This window comes from Dipodomys spectabilis, unplaced genomic scaffold (assembly GCF_019054845.1).
Source record: "Dipodomys spectabilis isolate Male_0828 unplaced genomic scaffold, ASM1905484v1 ptg000118l, whole genome shotgun sequence".
Taxonomy (NCBI): Eukaryota; Metazoa; Chordata; class Mammalia; order Rodentia; family Heteromyidae; genus Dipodomys; species Dipodomys spectabilis.
This window is the reverse complement of record NW_024870795.1, coordinates 5,281,407-5,300,883: the sequence shown is the minus strand read 5'-3', so window position 1 is coordinate 5,300,883 and position 19,477 is coordinate 5,281,407. Positions and strand designations below refer to the sequence as shown.

At 48.8% G+C, this 19,477-nt stretch overlaps 1 protein-coding gene across 1 annotated transcript; it reads left to right on the top strand.

Annotated features, from left to right (window-relative positions):
• Nucleotides 1-1,267: 1,267 nt before the first annotated feature.
• Trim63 (tripartite motif containing 63) lies at nucleotides 1,268-16,292 on the top strand. Its single transcript, XM_042688653.1, has 9 exons — nucleotides 1,268-1,628; nucleotides 2,932-3,104; nucleotides 7,250-7,418; nucleotides 8,526-8,621; nucleotides 9,441-9,674; nucleotides 11,092-11,114; nucleotides 11,476-11,600; nucleotides 13,664-13,735; nucleotides 15,718-16,292. Exons 1-9 carry the CDS (start codon nucleotides 1,470-1,472, stop codon nucleotides 15,726-15,728), a joined length of 1,062 nt encoding a protein of 353 aa, XP_042544587.1. The 5' UTR covers nucleotides 1,268-1,469; the 3' UTR covers nucleotides 15,729-16,292.
• Nucleotides 16,293-19,477: the final 3,185 nt, after the last annotated feature.

Here is a 19,477-nt window from a genome sequence, read left to right as displayed (position 1 = left end):
ATTCCCAGTCTTCTCCCTACACCTTAGACCTAGCCAAAGTTCCTGAACCAAATCCTATTTCACAAGTGGCCAGTGGAGCTGGGTATAGTGGTACACACCTGTCATGAAGCACTAGGGAGACACAGAGAGAGAGAGAGACAGAGACAGAGAGAGAGAGACAGAGACAGAGAGACAGAGAGAGAGAGTCAGATTCAGAGGTTCGGAGGTTCAGAGGTTCAGAGGGCCAGGCTGGGATATGTAGTAGGACCCTGTCTCAAAAAACTAGACCAATAAGCCAGGTACAGTGGCTCATGCCTGTAATCCTAGCTACTCAGGAGTCTGGAATCTAAGGATGGTGGTTCAAAGCAAACCCAGGCAGGAAAGTCTGTGAGACTCTTATCGCAAGTAAACTACTCAGAAAAAGCTGGAAGTGGTGCTGTGGCTCAAGTGGGAGAGTGCTAGCCTTGAGCAAAAGTTGCTCAGGGACAGCGCCCAGGCTCATAGTTCAAGCCCCAGGACTAACAACAAAATAAAACAACAGCCAAACCAAACCAAAATGTAAAAAATAGCCATCAGGCTTGCTCTAATGACTTCTGTCTGCCATCATGGAAGATGGCAGAAACTTTGTTTGTGGAGAGGGCCCAAGGGAGTCTCTGGAAACTCCTGTGTCTGGGCAGGACACCGTGGTACTCCTGGACCATGTGCCTCTCAGGGCAGGAAAAGGGGCCTGCCATCTTGGTGCCTGATGTCCACCGAATACTCAGAAAACGCTTGCTGACTGAATAAGACTCCTGCCTTTGTCACTTCCTTTTCAAGAGACTTCAAACAAGGTCTTTTCCTGGTTTAGACTGTTTGAAGATTTAGTGACAAAGGAACCAATAAATTTCTGCCAATAAATGCTGGGGGTCTCCAGTGTCTCCAGGTCTGAGGCAAGAGGAATTGACTGAGAGAGGGGTGCTACTTGGACCCCTCATCTTAGAGTTGCCCAAGACTCTAGAGGAAGAATGGAAACTGACTGAGGTCACTGGGAGGCGATGGTTATTAACCTCTTCAGTTCCAGTAACCCACTCTTGGATCTCATCCTTGACTCCCAGCCTGACCAAGGGGAGACCAACTTCCACAGGAAACTCTGGGTACCCAGCCCTCCCAGACACGTGCCCTGAACAAGCTGTTCTTGTTTACGACCCCCATCGCAGGGGAACAGCGATTGCTCATCCTTGCATGTGATTTGAGAGGTCTTTCAGGCCTGGAGGAAACTCAAGCTCCGCCAGCAGCCTGGCACTGGAATGCTCAGCTGGTCCCCTCCTGGCTCATGTGACTGAGGGCCAACTATAAATATCGGAGGGGCCTCAGACTGAGGCAGAATCTGAGTGTCAGGAGGAGAGGGCAAAGAAGATTGGAGTGGGTGTTTGGAGACAAAAGACAAGACCTTCCACCCCAGCTCTGCTCAGCTCAAGGCAGGTTGGAGAGGCAGCCGCACGTTCGGGAATATGGATTACAAGTCAGGCCTGATCCCAGATGGGAACCCCATGGAAAACCTGGAGAAGCAGCTGATCTGCCCTATCTGTCTGGAGATGTTTACCAAGCCTGTGGTCATCCTGCCCTGCCAGCATAACCTCTGCCGGAAGTGTGCCAATGACATCTTCCAGGTGGGTGCTGGGCAAAGGACTGGATCCTGGGGTTCTGTGAGATTTCTCAGCTTCTCTTCCCTCTTTGTGTACAACCCGTCCAGCTGTTGGCACCGAAGTGAAGCCCCACAGAGGGCTCTGGACTGCTCTGGGGGGCTGGGGAGGCAGCTTGGCTGTGCCAGGACTTCTCCATGACGCATGACACCCCAACCCCACCCTGCCCATAGCTCCCTGCCCTGCCCTGCTGGCTTGCTGGGGCCTCTTCAGTCAAGAGTCAATAAGAGTGATAAGAGGGGGAGGGAGGCTGAGAGGAGACAGAAACCAGACCTTGGGGCTAACATGGTGGCGGGGGGTGGGGATGGGGCGCGGGCAGAGCTTTGGCAAGGGAGAGATGGGGGGCGGTGGCACTGGGCGGTCAAGGTAGCTGTTTGCTATGACATGGGGCCAGGAGAGGCTCTATCTCCCCCAAAAAGGAAGGGGGTCAGATGTGGTGGCCAGGAGGCAGGATTCAAGGTTCTCAGAGCACTTATACAAAATGCTCTTCCGCCATGTCATCTGGAAAGCAGATCTGGGAGCTGCCTCTAATTATAACACCCACAGCACAGTGGACACACCGAGGCCTAGAGAGATACAGTTGCTTGTCCCAAGTCACTCAGGAATTAAGAGTGACTTGAATCCAGTCTGCTGAAGCCAGAAACTATTGATTGCTTAGTTGCTTCTCAAGTGTTCTCTCTCTGTCTCTCTGTCTCTGTCTTTGACTCTCTCTACATATATATACATATTATATATATATGTATCTATCTATCTATCTATCTATCTATTTATCTATCTATCTTATCTATCTATCTATCTATCTATCTATCTATCTATCTATCTATCTATCTATCTATAGTGTGTGTGTGTGTGTGTGTGTGTGTGTGTGTGTGTGTGTGTGTGTGCGCACATGTGCGTGCATTAGTCCTGGAGCTTGAACTCAGGGCCTGGGCACTGTCCCTGTGTTCCCCCACCACATACACACTCTACCACTGTAGCCATACCTTCACTGTGGCTTCTTGCTGCTTTATTGGAGATAAGAATCTCATAGACTTTTTTGCTTGGTCCAGTTTTGAACCTGGATCTTCAGCTCTCAGCTTCCTGAGTGGCTAGGATTACAGGTGTGAGTCACCAGGGCCTGGTTTGCCCCATGAACATTAGTGGACGGACAGCCTGGGTCCTTTGGTTTGGCAGGGGCAGTCGGGGTAGGCAGAGAAAGGAGAGTAAGATTAGGAAGGGAAATGAAGGGGTGGGGCACACAGGCCTCACCTCTGCCTTGGCTGCCTTGCAGGCTGCAAATCCCTACTGGACCAACCGGGGCGGCTCGGTGTCCATGTCTGGAGGCCGTTTCCGCTGCCCCTCGTGCCGCCACGAGGTGATCATGGACCGTCATGGGGTGTATGGCCTGCAGCGGAATCTGCTGGTGGAGAATATCATCGACATCTACAAGCAGGAGTGCTCCAGGTGAGAGTGCGGCTGCGCAGAGCCTCCCTCCCCAGCCACTGCCCTCACCCCAGCTCCTTCCACCCCCTCGTCTGCTCAGGACTGGGTCCCTGCTGGACTAGCCACACTGGCCAGTGCAGAGAGCCATGCCCTTCATCCTCAGGCTAGGAGGGGTCAGGTTGTTCGGTTGCTCACATGGGAGACAGTGAGCCAGAGGCCAGGGAACGATGGGATGTGAGAGGAGAGGCCTGTGGCAGAGAAGGCACCCAGGGAGGGCACGGGCAGGCTGCCCATAATGACCATGAGGACGGAACTACATGGCACCAGGCACCACGCTGGGCACCGGTGATTATTCATCTTGGTGCCTCAGAGCAGTCCTATGGGTTGGACAGACCTTGGACTCTCCCCATTCTCCAGACGGAGAGATGGAGGCTCAACAGGTAAAGTTCATTACTCCACATTTCCCAACTAGGGAGTACAAGATCTAGAACCTGGACCTGGGTCCATGTGGCTCTGAGATTCCCAACTCAGAGCTAGGAACGTGACTCAGCTGATGCAAGGCCCTTGGTACCTTTCACACTCCCACCTCCGAAGCAAATCAGGACATCCCTATAAGACTCCCAGATTGCTGACCTCACGGCCTTTATGAGCCAAAACCTGGGTGCAGGCAGTGTCATGCCCGAGAGAGGGAGACAGAGCAGGCCTAGTGGACAGAAGCCGTGGGGAGGGGTACTAGCTCTTCTACTGCTGTCACTAATGCATTGGAGGACGTCATTCCCCCCATCTGCCAAAGAGACACAAGACAGTAAGATGTGTCATTTATGACTGTCAAGTAGGGTATTGATGGGAAATGTGAAAAATAAAAAAAGGTCACAGAGCAACCACTGTGTGCTAGCACTATACTCAGCCATCTACTTTTCATGGAAGTTGTCTGACGCATTCTTTCTTTTCTTTTTTCTTTTCTTGGTGCTGGTACTAGGGCTTGAACGCAAGGCCTCAAGCTCTTACTTAGTTGGTTTATTTTTATTTTTGTTTTGTTTTTGTTGTTATTGTTTGCTTTTCCACTTGAGCCATAGCTTCATTTTTGGCTTTTTGGTACTTAATTGATAAAAATCTTATAAACTTTCCTGTAGGGGCTAGCTTCAAACCTCAGTTCTCCAGATCTCAGCCTCCTGAGCAGCTAACATTATAGGCATGAGCCATCAGTGCTCATCTCTGTAAGGCATTATTATTATTATTATTATTTTGCCAGTCCTGGGGCTTGAACTCAGGGCCTAGCCACTGTCCCTGACCTTTGTTTGCTCAAGGCTAGCCTTCTACCACTTGAGCCACAGCACCACTTCCAGCTTTTTCTGTGTATATAATACTGAGGAATCGAACCCAGGGCTTCATGCATGCTAGCAAGCACTCTACCACTAAGCCACATTCCCAGCCCTGTAAGGCATTCTTGTCTACCATTGTACCACGAGGAAATAGAGGCTTAGAGAGGGTCAGGGTCAGAGGTTCATCCAAGGCCACACAGCTAGCAAGAGAGAGAGAGTAAGTAACTTCATGATGAACATTCTTTTTTCTTTTTCTTTCTTTCTTTCTTTTTTTTTGTCGGTTGTGGGGCTTGAACTCTGGGCCTGAGCGCTGTCCCTCAGCTCTTCAGCTCAAGGCTAGCACACTACCATTTGAGCTACAGCACCACTTCCAGTTTTCTGAGTGGTTTATTGGAGATAAGAGTCTCATGGACTTTCCTGCTGACTTTGAACCTCGATCATCAGATCTCAGCCTCCTGAGTAGCTAGGATTACAGGTGTGAGCCACCGGCTCCTGGCCATGATGAACATTCTTAACTGCTATGCTAGATAGCTTCTCCATTGCTAGAGGTCACCCTTGCCCAGCATTACTATCATCACAGAATTGATATTGCACCAAATATCTACTCACCCAGTGTTGACCTTAGAAGAACAGTTGTCTTTGAACCTTTGAGGCTTTTCCATGTAACAACAAGGGCCTGTGCTATGCCCCATATGTCAATGTTCTTACAGATAATTTCTGCTGTTATCACAGTAGCCTGGAGAGAAACCAACACTCCCAAACCACAAAGTAAAGCCAGGTGCTGGTGGCTCATTCCTGTGATCTTAGCGACTCAGGAGGCTGAGATCTGAGGATCTTAGAGTAGAAAAGTCCGAGTAGACTTATCTCTGATTAACCAGCAAAAGCTAGACAAGGAGGGATAGCTTAAGTGGGAGAGTGCCAGCCTTGTGTGAAAAAGCCAAGTTCCAGGGCTTGCAGCTTGCTCTCTCTCTCTCTCTCTCTCTCTCTCTCTCCTTGCAAATCAATCTGGTGGCAGAGTATTCTGGGTTTGGATACAGATGCCAAATCGTGGACTTAGGAGGGTAAACACCCGGAAATGAGAGACAGACCCTTGAGACAGTCATTATTATTATTTTTTGTCAGTCATGGGGCTTGAACTCAGGGTTGGGGCTCTGTCCCTGAGCCCTTTCATTCAAGGTTAGTGCTCTACCACTTCCAGTTTTCTCACGGTTCATTGGAGATAAGAGTCTCACTGACTGTCCTGTCCAGGCTGGCTTTGAACTACGGTCCTCAGATCTAAGCCTTCTGAGTAGCTAGGATTACAGGTATGAGCCACTGGTGGCTGGCAACCCTTAAGATCTTGCTTGACTCTGCACCCCTGACTTTCCTGATCACGGAGACAGAGGAGGCACAGTGTAGGAACTCTGGGCTCAAAGATGCAAGAGGGCAAGCAGGCAGGCAAGAGACTTATTTCAGAGTTGGCAGGGACAGCAGTGTCTGGGCTGTGACCAGCTATCCAAGGCTGTTGGGTGGGGAGGTGTTGACACTGATGAGCCATAGTCACCTTGTGACATTTGTGGGATGTCTCTGACATTAAGAGCCAGAGATTGGAGGCGGTGGAGACACATCCCTGTAACCCAAATGACTGTGTGTTTTCGCTGGAGAGACCCAGGAGGACCAGACTCAAAAACTGGAAGCTGGGTGGGAAACTAACCAAGAGAGAAGTACACGTGGGAGAGAGCAGATTAAAGGGGAAGAGGTGTTCTAACCATGTTTTAGAGAAGGAAGACAAAGAGATTCTGGGTTTCTGAACCCAGAACATTTGAGTATGGAGGACTCAAGACTTGTGTTGGATTAGTGAATGGCCCTGGTTATCACATGCTGTCCTGGAGACACCCTCAGGATATGTTCATTAAAATTTCTGTTTGAGGCAAGGTCTTTCCTTGTAGCCCAAACTCACGGTCCTCCTGTTTCAGCCTCCTGAGTGCTGAGGTTACAGGTGTGTACCACCACCCTTGGCTATGAGTTGTGCTTGCCAATGTACTCTTTCCACCTAAATTTAACTACTGCCTCTTCATGCCAGGCCCTGTACACTGTCAACTTAGGGGTGAAGAAAACAGTCAGGTTTCTCTGCCTGAATGGAGGGTACAGTCTGGTAAATATAGAATTCTATGAGGCCATCAGTATAAATTGCTTAGCTCAGAGCCCAGCTGCAGTAACCAAGAGCTAAGGTGACTATAATTAGAGCAAAAGAGCTGCAGTCTCTGCTGCCCACCATGCCGGGTGACCTTGGGCAAGTCTGTTCACTTCCTGGGGCCCCACATTTCCACTTTGAGACCTCTCCGGGTCTGACTCCCTGGCATTCTGTGACACTCTCCATGTCCTTTGTGTTGGCAGAGTCAGGCCAACTCCAGCACTGGAGTCGGAGTCCTGGGATGTGGGTGTTAGGTGGAGTGTTATTGGCTTCCTGGTCCTGGGTCCCTAGATGAAAGGCAAAAACTTTAAGCCAGATATTGCTGGTTCATGCCTGAAATCCTAACTACTCCAGAGGCTGAGGCCTAGAGGGTTATGCTTCAAAGCTAGCTCAGGCAGAAAAGTCTGAGACACCATCGCCAATGAACCAGCAAAATGCTCGGCTGGAAGCATGGCTTAATGGCAGAGCACCAGACATGAACAAACAAACTGAAAAGAATTAGTGAGAGAGTTCATAGCCTTCAGTTTGAACCCCAGTACAGGGACACACATGCACTTACAAAAGCAAAGGTTTGGGAGCTCAGGGTATGAATCTAGGTGGCCTCCCTTGACTAGCTGAGGAAGGAGACAAGGATTCAGGCCATCTTGACTTGTGACTCTTCTGTCCCCCAGCCGGCCCCTGCAGAAGGGCAGCCACCCGATGTGCAAGGAGCACGAGGATGAGAAAATCAACATCTACTGCCTCACATGCGAGATGCCCACCTGCTCCATGTGCAAGGTGTTCGGGGCCCACCAGGCCTGCGAGGTGGCCCCGCTACAGAGCGTCTTCCAGGGACAGAAGGTACTGGCCCCAGCCGCGTCTGCCCCCAGATGATTCCAGAGGTGGATTTGATCTTTGTAGATGTGCTGAGCAGGCTTTTCAGGAATAGTCCCTCTGGAGGGACTTCCAGGTCGCAGGGACTGTGGCTCTGAGCTCATGGGTTATATATACTTACAGCTACTTGAGAGTACCTGGGTGTGGCCACAGGGGAGAGATCAGACCCCAGGGCCAGGCCACAGGCCCTCTCAGGCCATGACTTCTCAATCTTGCTTATTTGGATCCCAGGTTACCCCCTCTCCTACCCCCAGCCTCTCTCCTGCGCCAGGCTCCATATTAGAGCTGCCTCCCTGGTCCTGAGAACCTCATCCTCTAGCCCCTGCAATAAGCTGCAGTCCATCTTTCTTTCTTTCTTTTTCTTTTTTTCCCCCCCTCTGGTCCTGGAGCTTGAATTCAGGGCCTGAGCACTGTCTTTGAGCCTCTCTGTGCTCTACCATTTGAGCCACAGCGCCACTTCCAGCCTTTTCTGTTTATGTGGTACTGAGGAATTGAACCCAGGGCTTCATGCATGCTAGGCAAGTACTCTACCACTGAGCCACATTCCCAGCCCTGTAGTCCCTTTTTCTGTGTTCTTTCTTCTTCCTCTCCACTGTTCTCTTAGTCTCTCTTTTCTAGAACTTTCTAGCTCTCTAGTTCTCTGCCAGTACCTTGCTCAGTTTCCCTCTCTGGGCCTCGTCTGTCAATAAGGGATGAAGCCTAGCTACTCAGGAGGCTGAGATCTGAGGATCATGGTTCAAAGCCAGCCAGGGCAGGAAAGGCCGTGAGAGTTTATCTCCAGTAAACTACTATAAAACTGGAAGTGGCGCTGTGGCTCAAGCGGGGTAGAGTGCTCGCCTTGACTGAAGAGCTCAGTGACAGTGCCCAGGCCCAGAGTTTAAGCCCCACTAGTAACAAAAAAAGAAAGAAAGAAAGAAAGAAAAAGGATGCAGAGTGATATTCTCTGCTCTGGACTTGCACAGTGCTCTAGAAAGAAGAACTACTCTCCGGCCAGACTCTTCCTCTCAGAGAGGGCCACGAGGAGTCCACATTATGGCCATGCCCCAGCCCTCCGTTTATTTCTATCTCTCCTAGACGGAACTGAGCAACTGCATCTCCATGCTGGTGGCCGGGAACGATCGAGCACAGACCATCATCACGCAGCTGGAGGACTCCTGTCGAGTGACCAAGGTGAGGGGACAGAGGAGCCCCGCTTGGGGTTTGAAGCGCCCCTTTCCCATGCAATTGGTTTCTGGAAAAGAGGCTGAAACTAAAGGCTGGGGCTCTGAGCCTGGGGTGGCTGACAGGGATCATGAGGGAGGAATGAAGCCATCCACCCACTCATTCAGCAAATACTTCTTGAGCACAGCTGTGCATGGCAGGCGCTGCCCAAGGCGCTGGCCATGAGACCCATCCGTCCCCCTGCATGGGAGTGTCCCGCCCACAGTTCCCAGAATCTGTTCAGCGCTATTTCCAGTATGTGGTTCCCTACCGTGTTGTAGACTAAGACTTCTCAAATTCTAAAAGCATTCCTATCACCCTGCAACTGTGGAAAATTCAGGGTTCATTCAGTAGATCTGGAAGGAAGCATGCAATTAGGAATTTCTTCTTGTCAGACATGAAGTTATTTTTTTTTTTTTTTGTGCCAGTTCTGGGGCTTGAACTCAGGGCCTGAGTGCTGTCCCTCGGCTTTTTTGCTCAAGGCTAGTGCTCTACCACTTAACCTACACTTTTTAAGTGCTTAATTGGAGATAAGAGTCTCACAGACTTTCTTGCCCAGGCTGGCTTTGAACCTTGATCCTCAGATCTCAGCCTCCTGAGTTAGGATTACAGGCATGAGCCACCAGTGCCCAGCTTTGGTTTACTTTCTTTAAAATGGAGATGTTGTGAGCTGTCTCCCCACCTTAGAAGGCTGGCTGCTGGACACACCTGCTTTGGGATGGGAGTTAGGAAGCCCCCTTCTTCCCCCATCCCCACCCCAGGAGGTGACTGCAGGGTTTCTATCCTCAGGAGAATAGCCACCAGGTAAAGGAAGCACTGAGCCAGAAGTTTGATGCCCTGTACGCCATCCTGGATGAGAAGAAGAGCGAGTTGCTGCAGCGGATCACGCAGGAACAGGAGGAGAAGCTCAGCTTCATCGAGGCCCTGATCCTGCAATACCGGGAGCAGCTGGACAAGTCCACCAAGCTGGTGGAGACAGCCATCCAGTCCCTGGATGAGCCTGGTGGGGCCACCTTCCTCTTGGTGAGCAGAGCTTTGGAAGCTCTGGGCAGGGTTGGATTGTGATCTTCTATTGACCACCTGTGGCCCTGTGGTCATGCCATTTAAACCTTGGCATACCTCAGTTTCTCATCCATGATATGGGCACACAGGGAGCCTTGCTTTCTTATTACTGATTTTATAATGATTGAGTAAGTGGATGTTTATGAAATGGCTTTGGGGCAGAGATAATAATAACACATAGTCTTGCTCTAGGAAAGTGTGTGGGGGATGACAGAAAAGGTTCCACTCTAAGACTTGAAAGTTGAGTTCATGGCTAGGAAGGTAGCTCAGCGGTAGAGTGCATGCCTTGTAAGCATGAGGTCCTGGGTTCGATTCCTTAGCACCACATAAACAGAAAAAGCTGGAAGTGGCGCTGTGGCTCCAGTGGTAGAGCACTAGCCTTGAGCTGAAGAGCTGAGGGACAGCACCCAGGCCCAGAGTTCAGGCCCCATAACCGGCAAAAAAAAAAGAAAGTTGAGTTCATTCAACATATCTTTAGCTGGGTGCTGATGGCTCATGCTTTGTAATCCTATCTATTCAGGAGGCTCAGATCTGAGCATTGCAATTGAAAACTAGGAAAGTTCCTGAGACTCTTATCTCCAATTAAGTGCCAAATAAATAAATAAACAAATAAATAAATGGAAATGGAGTGTGGCTTATGTGGCAGAGCGCTAGCCCTGAGCAAAAAACAATACAAAACAAAACAAAAAAATCAAACCAAAACTCTCAGGGTTAGTGCCCAGGCCCTGAGTTCAAGCCCCAAGACTGGCACATAAAACAAAAACAGATATAGCCTTCTCTTCTTCCTTGGGCAGGCTTTATTCCTAGTACGGTGACAAGGCTGATGGTTTCTGGGTTATCCCTGGGCTTTAGTAGTGTTTGGATGGAGACCTTGAGCACTCAGGCTGCCAGGACAACGGGTGGGTCTTAGGGGCCAATGGAGACCTGTGCAGACCACAGACAGAGGGAAAAAGAGCCAAGCTCTCTGCAACTTGGGTTGGGGAGTGGATCATACCTGGGTTAAGGACTGGCACTAGTGTGCATCTGCAACACCTGAGCATTAACTAGTTTATTTATTTATTTATTTATTTTTATTTTTTGCTGGTCGTGGGGCCTGAACTCTGGGCCTGGGCGCTGTCCCTCAGCTCTTCAGTTCAAGGCAAGCACTTTACCACTTGAGCCACAGCACCACTTCTGGTTTTCTGGTGATTTATTGGAGATAAGAGTCTCAGGGACTTTCCTGCCCTGGCTGGCTTTGAGCTGCGATCTTCAGATCTCAGCCTCCTGAGTAGCTAGGATTAGAGTGAGCCACCATCACTGGGCACTATTTTTTTTTTTTTTTTTTGCATGTGTTTTGGGTCATTCCCTAACCTCTTCTTCTCTTCTCTGCTTCCCACAGAGTGCCAAGCCTCTCATTAAAAGGTCAGTGTCCTCCCAGGAGCTGTGATCTAAGCCCTCCAAACCTACCCCAAGACCTCTGACCTCTGCCTAGTGGGACCCTGTGCCTTAGATCTGCAGGAGGGGTTCCCCAGGCTGCCTTCCCTGACCCTTGGTTTCTTGCTTTGTGGGACCATCTGCTCTGTTGGAGGCTGGAGAGGAACTCCTGCTCCCCCCCAGGGGCCTCCCCTTCCCCCCCCAGGGGCCTCCCCTTCCCTCCTGCCGCCCCCCCACCCACCCATAAGGCCAGGATGGGAACCTGGCAGGGTCCCTCAGAGATCTAGGGCTGAGACACCCCTCCTTGCACGGAGCCCTGGTCTCAGCCTGCCCCTCTTCCTCCCCACAGCATTGTGGAAGCTTCCAAGGGCTGCCAGCTGGGGAAGACAGAGCAGGGCTTTGAAAACATGGACTACTTCACGGTGGACTTAGAGCACATCGCAGAAGCCCTGCGGGCCATCGACTTTGGGACAGGTAAAGGAAGTGGTGGTGTCACTTCTCTGCTGATCTGCCTGTGGCCCTCCCACTGAGCCCTGTTGGCAATCAAAGACCCCCCCCCCCCCCCCAACTCTCAAGCCAAACTCACACCAACTTTGAAATGAGCCTAGCCAAGGGCCTGGTGCATAAATATTACTCAATAAATTATGTATGGATTCAGAGATTATGGCATCTGGAATCCAACATATCTGAATTCAAATTGGTATCCTGCCTTGCGTGTGTAATCTAGGTGACTTTTGGTGATCTCCTCTGCCCACCCCCTCCCCCACCCCATTTTCTCCTCTCCTCTCCTTTCCCCTCCCACTCCTCCCCTTCTCTCTTCTCTTCCCTTTCTCCTCTCCCCTCTTCTTCTCCTCTCCTCTCCTCCCTTCACTTCCCCTCTCTTCCCCTCCCCTCCCCTTCCTCCAATCCTCTCCCTTCCCCTCCTTTTCCCTCCCCTGCCTTTCCATCTTTTCTCTTCATCTCTTCCTTTTTTCTTCTCTTTCTTCTTTTCATCCCGCTGTTTTGTACAGGTCCTAGGGCTTTAACTGAGAGCCTGAGTGCAGTTCCTGAGTTTTGTTGTTGTTGTTTTTCTGCTCAAGGCTAGTACTCTACCACTTGAGCCACAGCTCTACTACTGGCTTTTTGGTGGTAAATGGGAGATTAAAATTTCCTGCCCAGGCTGGCTTCCAACAGTAATGCTCAAATTTTAGCCTCTTATGAAGTTAGGATTACAGGTGTGAGCCCCTGGCACCTGGCTTGAGCTTTATTTTTCTAACTTCAAAATGCGGTTGTGGTCTGGGAATGTGGGTTACTGGTAGAGTGCTTGCCTAGCATGCAGGAAGCCCTGGGTTCGATTCCCCAGAACCACATAAACAGAAAAGGCTGGAAGTGGCGGTATGGCTCAAGTGGTAGAGTGCTAGCCTTGAGCAAAAGAAGCTCAGCGACAGTGCCCAGACTCAGGACTGAAAAAAAAAAAAAATTAGATTGAACTGTGTTCCCAGCACTAGAGAGGTATAGAAAGAATGATCACTAATTCAAGGCCAGCTTGAGCTATTCAGTGGGTTCCTAGCTAGCCTATGCTACATAGTAAAACTTGCTTTTGCTTCCAGAAAAGAGATGTTCAGGAATGGGTCCTGTGTGATATCCTGCCCTTCCAACTCCCCCCCCCCCCCCGCCTCAGTTTACCCAGACGAATAGAAGGTGGCAACAGCTACCATAATTTATTGAACCCAATTATTGTACTTCCTATGTCCTGGCACTAAGTCCTTGACATCAAACATAAATTCTATCACTTCATGCAACTTTAACAGAAAAATTCTTTCATCAGTTCCATTTTGTAGTTGAGGAAAGTAAAGAGAAGGCAAGTGACTTAATCAAGGCTACACAGCTAATAATTAGCCCATGGAGAGCCCACTGAGGGCGGTCTGGCTTCCATGTTTCCTAACGATATGACATAGCGCATGTCCAGCACTAGCCCAGCACTTGAGCCACACAAAGTCCTCAGTGAGTGTTGTCATGAGTAGTAACTGTGATCCTGACTAAACAGGACCCTTGGGAGCCAGGCACTGGTGGCTCACATCTGTAATCCCAACTGCCCAGGAGGCTGAGACCCCGAGGATCACAGTTTAAAGGCAGACCTGGCAGTGAAGTCTGTGAGGGTTAGTAACCAGCAAAAGGCCAGAAGTAAGGGTGTGGCTCAAGTGGTAGAGCGCTAGCCTCAAACAGAAAAAAAAACAAATGAGAGTGTGAGAGGCGCACACACACACACACACACACACACACACACACACACATACACACACACACACAAGAAAGAAAAGAAAAAGGAAAAGCCATTGCTAGACTGTAGCGAAAGGCTCCATTCTACAAAGGGGCAGAGGCAGGGGACCTGGGGGCAGGGCCAGCCCCGAGCCTCCTGGGTCTCTGCTGTGTCTGAGTGCTGCGTTGGGTTCACATGGGGCTTGAACACGGGGACCAGTGTTTCCTGCAGCATGACTTAGTCCTCATAGCTGCTCTGAGAAGCCAGCCCTGTCTAACACAATCACTCTTTGTGACAGATGAGGAGGAGGAAGAGTTCATTGAAGATGAAGAAGAGCAGGAAGAGGAGGTATCCACAGAAGAGAAGGAAGGTAAGCAGCCCACCCTCCTCCATGTGACCTTGCTCCATTCCTTCCATAGCCACACGCAGAAGGTACTAGGCACAAAGTCCCAGGCTCCACACTGGGGATGGCACTAGGTCATGGAGTCTTGATGACTGTTCTACCCTTGCTGGCTTTGAACTATGATCCTCCAGATCTCAGTCTCTTGAGTATCTAGATTACAGGTGTGAACTACTTATATACAGTAAATATACATTCTCTCCATCCCCAAGTATGGGAGTTTGACTGTATGTTAAGCCTGTTATCTTTGCCCTTAGAAAAATATTTTTTTATAGTAAAAAGCTTCTTTTTAAGCTGGTTTCTGTGGCTCAGACCTGTAACCCTAGCTACTCAGAAGGTGGAGATCAGGAGGATCCGGATTCAAGGTCAGCCAAGGACAAAAAAAACTATGACCTCATCTCAACCAATACAAAGCTGGGCACCATGATACATATCTAATACCCCAGCTGCATGAGAAGGATAAATGGGAAGAGAAAGACCCTGCCTGGCCCAGGGACCCCCCCCCCCATCAAGTTTGCCTTCTGTGTTCGTCCATGTTTCTTCTGGCCCCAGATGGCATCTGAATTTTCCAGTTGAACAGTGTTTGGCTGAGAGCTTGCAGCTTGTACCATGGATGGACAAGCTGTGTGAAGTTCATGACTTCTCCGAATGTTGGGTTATTTACCTGTGCATAGGGGCATGATACTTCTACCTGATGAGTTTTGGTAGTGGGAGTAGATGAGATAAAATCATTTAGTGCAGGGCATGTCTGCTAGATTAGCACATATTTGCAAATGTTAGTTTTTTTTTTTTTTCTGTTGCTGTCCTGGGGCTTGAACTCTGGGCCTAGGCACTGTCTCTGAGCTTCTTTTTGCTCAAGGCTCACTCTATCACTTGAGCCAAAGCGCCACTTACACTAATGTTAAGCCAAGTTTTTAAGCCAAGACATCACTGGAACTAAAGTCATCTTTTTGGTTCCAGAACTTGGACTGAGGGCCATGTACTCTTTCCTGGGTTTGCATGCTCACAGCTGGCATTCTATCATGTGAGCCAATCCAGCTGAAAAAATACTCAACTTCAAAAAGGTTTTTTGTTTTTGTTTCTGGTAAGCCGTGGGGCTCAAACTCAGGGCCTGGGCACTGTCCCTCAGCTCTTTTGCTCAAAGCTAGCCAGCACTTTATCACTTTGAACCACAACTCCAAGTGGTTCATTGGAAATAAGAGGCTCACAGGAACTTTTTTGCCCAAGCTGGCTTTGGACCGTGATCCTCAGATCTCAACCTCCTGAGTCACTAGGATTACAGGCGTGAGCCACCAGTGCCTGGCTCTCAAAGGTTTTGTGTGTGTGTGTGTGTGTGTGTGTTACTGGTCCTGGGTCTTGAACTCAGGGCCTGGACGCTGTTCCTGAGATTTTCTGCTATTGGCCAACACTCTATCACTGGAGCCATAGCTGCATTTCTGACTTTTTAGTGGTTAATTGGAGGTAAGAGTTTTATGGACTTTCCTGATCGAGCTTCGAACCAAGATCCTCAGATCTCAGCCTCTTAAGTAGCTAAGGTTATAGGTATGAGTCACCTGCACCCAGCTAGCTTTGTTTATTAACGTTTTTTGAGCTAGGCCTGGAGCCTGGTCTGCCTGCGTTAGGCTTCCTGTTATCTCTGTATCCATCTTCCCTCTGTTAAGATGGAGTCTCAAGGACTTTTCACAGTACTTTCCACCTTAGTCTTCCATATGAGTTGTACACAGCTGTGCTTCCTTCCGTTGGCCTTGAGCTGTGAGCTTTCTGTTCTTAGCCTTCCAAATAGCTTGGATCACAGGTGTGAGCCACTGGCACTGGACTTCCTTTGGTTTGAAAGTGAAGAGCCTAGGCAGGAAATGCAGTTGAGTGGTTCTGTTTGTCACTGTAGCTTGGTAGGCCCTGGAGCCTCTTGAGTCTTTCTCACCAAGGTATCTCTGTTTCTGTCTTTATTTCAGGACACCAGTAAGGAGCTGGATGAGAGAGACCCCCTGGATGCAGGGAGACTGGGAAGCAGGGGTGGGGATGGGCCTGGTTGCCTTGGTGACAGGCCCAGAGTGGGAGGGGTCAGAGTCCCTGGAGGGGCAACAGGGAGGTAAGTCTTCTCTCTGCTCAGAGAGCAGAGACTAGAGTAGAACCCCCACCGCTGTGTTCAGCAGCCACTGAAGCAGAATTGAAAATGTGCTTGAAACAATCACACCGGACACTTTTCTACCTTGGTGCAAAGTGAAATATTTTGTACGTTTTTAAAATGTGATTTTTTTTTTTTTTTGTAAATACTTGTATATGTATGCCAATTTGGTGCTTTTTGTAAAGAAACTTTTTGTATGGTCATGCCTGGTCATTGTGTGACTGGTGATGGTTAGAGAGAGGGGAAGGAAGGCAGGTTGATAGAGTTGCCCACTTCCTCTTCTCTGTGGGAGAGCTAGGTAGCCCTCCCTGGCCTAGAAGAGGATAATGTACTGTATTCCAGTGCCTGTGCTGTCAGGGGCAGGCACTGTGTGTGTTCTATGTTGTTTCAATAAATGCACAATGCTCTCTTCCTGTTACAACAAAAGATCTGGCGTTTTATTCATTTACTTCATCTCCCTAAGAGAGTTCTGCATGGATGAATGGAAGACCTGATGGGTAGAAGACATTGGCCAGACTAGGCTTACATTCTACCTTGAAGAGGGTTTCTTTTTCTTTCTTTTTTTTTTTTTTTTGGTTGGTTGCAGGGCTTGAACTCTGGGCCTAGGCGCTGTCCCTCAGCTCTTCAGCTCAAGGCTAGCGCTCTATCACTTGGGCCACAACGCCACTTCCCGCTTTTTTTGTTTATGTGGTACTGAGGAATCGAACCCAGGGCCTCATGAATGCAAAGCAAGCACTCTGCCACCGAGCCGCCTTCCCAGCCCCTGAAGGAGGTTTCTAAACTAGCATTTCCCAGTATGCACTTTATAGAAAATCGACCCTGAAACAGTCCTCACAGAACACATTCAATGTGCAGCTGTCACTTGGTTCTGCAGAAAACAGGCCTACAGCAGAGTTTAATACTTTTTCCCCCCCCAGTCCTGGGTCTTGAACTCAGGGCCTGGGCACTGTTCCTGAGCTTCTTTTTGCTCAAGGCTAGCACTGTACCACTTGAGCCAAAGCACTACTTACAGCTTTTCCTGTTTATGTGGTAGTAAGGAATCAAGTCCAGAGCTTCATGCATTCTAGGCAAGTACTCTACCACTAAGCCACATTCCTAGCCTGGGTTTGAATGCTTTAGCTAAAGTCTCATCATGGGAGCAGACAGAGCAAAGGAAAATAGAAGCTGGGCAGGCAAGAAGGGAAGTGAGGGAATCTACTAGTGACAGAAATGATCTGGAAACCGCTTCAGTAAAGCCTCAGTTAGTTGCTTAGGCATATGAGATATTTCAGCAGGCCATAAAGAATACAGCATGAGCCAAGGGCTGGTGGCTCATACCTGTAATCCCAAAATCCTAGCTACTCATGAGGCTGAGAACTTATCTCCAATTCACCACCAGAAAGCTGGAAGTAGAGCTGTGGCTCAAAGTGAAAGAGGGCTGGCTTTGAGCAGAAAAACAGGGATAGCACCTAGGCCCTGAGTTTAAGCCCTGGGATCAACCCCTCCCCCCCAAAAAAACAACCCACAAACAAACCCACAAACAGTCCTCTAGTGTCCTGTTAGTGGGATTAGTCCATATTTTCTCCAGGGAAGACAACCAGCAGCACAGGTCCCAGTTCAATTGGGCTCTCCAAGAACCATGAGCAAGAGGCAAGGCTGCACTGCATTAGAAGTGATGTGTTCATATAGCTCACAACTACAAGGAATACAACAGGCTCCTGAGATCTTTTAAGTACTCAGAACACAGTAGCAAGGTAAGGACTTGTGCACACCTATCCCAGCACTCAGGAGGCTGAGGCAGGAGGATTGTGAATTAGAAGCCAGTTTGTCTCAAATGTTTTTTGTTTTTTTTAGAAAAGGAATGAAGAAAAAAAGAAAGGAAGAAAAGGAAGGGGAAGAGAAGAGAGAGAGGGAAGGAAGGAAGAAAGGGAAGGAAGGAAGAAAGGAAGGAAGGAAGGAAAGAAGAAAGGAAGAAATAATAAGCAAGCTGATAAGGACTGAGACATAGTTCAGTGATAAAGCACTTGTCTAGCATGTCTAAGGCCCCAGGTTCATTGCCAGCATTGCACCAAAAATGCCAATGAACTTTAAACAAGTACCATCAAGTTCATGATGCTTACAATACTGTCTAATCCTTAAGACTTTCTATATCATTCTTCCTTCCTTTCCTTTCTTTCTCTCTTTCTTTCAATTGGTTGTGGGGCTTGAACTCTGGGCCTGGGCTCTGTCCCCCAGCTCTTCAGCTCAAGGTAAATGCTCTACCACTTGAGCCACAGCGCCACTTCCGGTTTTCTGGTGGTTTACTGGAGGTAAGAGTCTCAGGGCCATTCCTGCCTGGGCTGGCTTTGAACCGCGATGCTCAGATCTCAGCCTCCTGAGTAGCTAGGATTACAGGCATGAGCCACCGGCACTTGGCAATATCGTTGCTTTTTTTTTTTTTTTTTTTTGAAAGTTTTAGCAAATATTTATTTTAGGGTAACAGGGATAAAGTAGAGAGAAACAGAAAAGAGGAAGAAACATCTCCTGCTCCCCCATTCAGGAAGTTTTTTTGATGGATTAAATGATATAACCCAGCAATTGTCAACTTATTGCTCACATAGGACCCTTCAGAAGCAGATTGCTGTGGAGCTCCCTTTAGTCAAGTTTGCTACACCTCTGTCCATCTTCCCTTCTGGAAGGTTTCCAAAGGCTAACTTAGAATTTTAGGGAATCTTATTTTGTGTGTGGGCTGGTTTTGGAACTTGAACTCTGGGCCTAAACATTGTTCCTGCTTTTTTGCTCAAGGATAGTGCTCTATCACGTTAGCCACAGCTCCATTTTTAGCTTTTTGGTGTTTAATTGAAGATAAGAGTCTCAAGGACTTTCCTTCAGAAGTGGCTTTGAACTGTGAACCTCAGATCTCAGCCTCCTGAATAGCTATGATTACAAGCATGAGCCATGGGCACTTGGCTCAAGATTTTAATTCCACTTCTTTGTGTTTTGTTTTTTATAATCACACACTTTATAGTTTTATCTCCTAAAGTAACCTCCCATAGAAAAATGAAGGAGAGCCTGGGAAGGTAGCTCAGTGGTAGAGTGCTTGCCTCACATGCATGCATGCATGAGGCCCTGGGATTCCTCAGCACCACATATACAGAAAACCGGAAGTGGCTCTGTGGCTCAAGTGGTAGAGCACTTGCTGCCTTGCGCTGAAGAGCTCAAGGATAGCACCTAGGCCCAGAGTTCAAGCCCCATGACCGACAAAAAAAAGAAAAAGAAAAAAAAATGAAGGAAGTTGAGGCCAGAAATACAAAGGTTCTGTCCAATCTCCTTAAGATCCTAAGAATCAAAGGCTGGGGGCATGACTCAAGTGGTAGATCACTTGGTTACCAAGCACAAGGCCCTGTATGCTCCACTAGGGGGAAATCACAGAGTCAGCATCCTAACCGGTACACCTTCTGTCTCCAGATTACTTTTCCAGGTTACTGATTACTAGAAGCAGACATTACAGTCTCTTATCTTGCCATTTATCAGGGAGAGAAGAGAGGTCAGGCAAAGCTCTTTAGTCAGATGCTTCAGTTCCAGGAACATATCTGCTAATCACAAATAAGATGGCTCCTTTGCCACAC

Excerpts from the sequence above, each read along its gene's own strand:
- Trim63 (XM_042688653.1), top strand. The coding sequence starts at position 1,470 with ATGGATTACAAGTCAGGCCTGATCCCAGATGGGAACCCCATGGAAAAC. Across the intron at positions 8,622-9,440 it reads ACTCCTGTCGAGTGACCAAG|GAGAATAGCCACCAGGTAAA; the intron begins GTGAGGGGACAG and ends TTCTATCCTCAG. Across the intron at positions 11,601-13,663 it reads GGCCATCGACTTTGGGACAG|ATGAGGAGGAGGAAGAGTTC; the intron begins GTAAAGGAAGTG and ends TCTTTGTGACAG.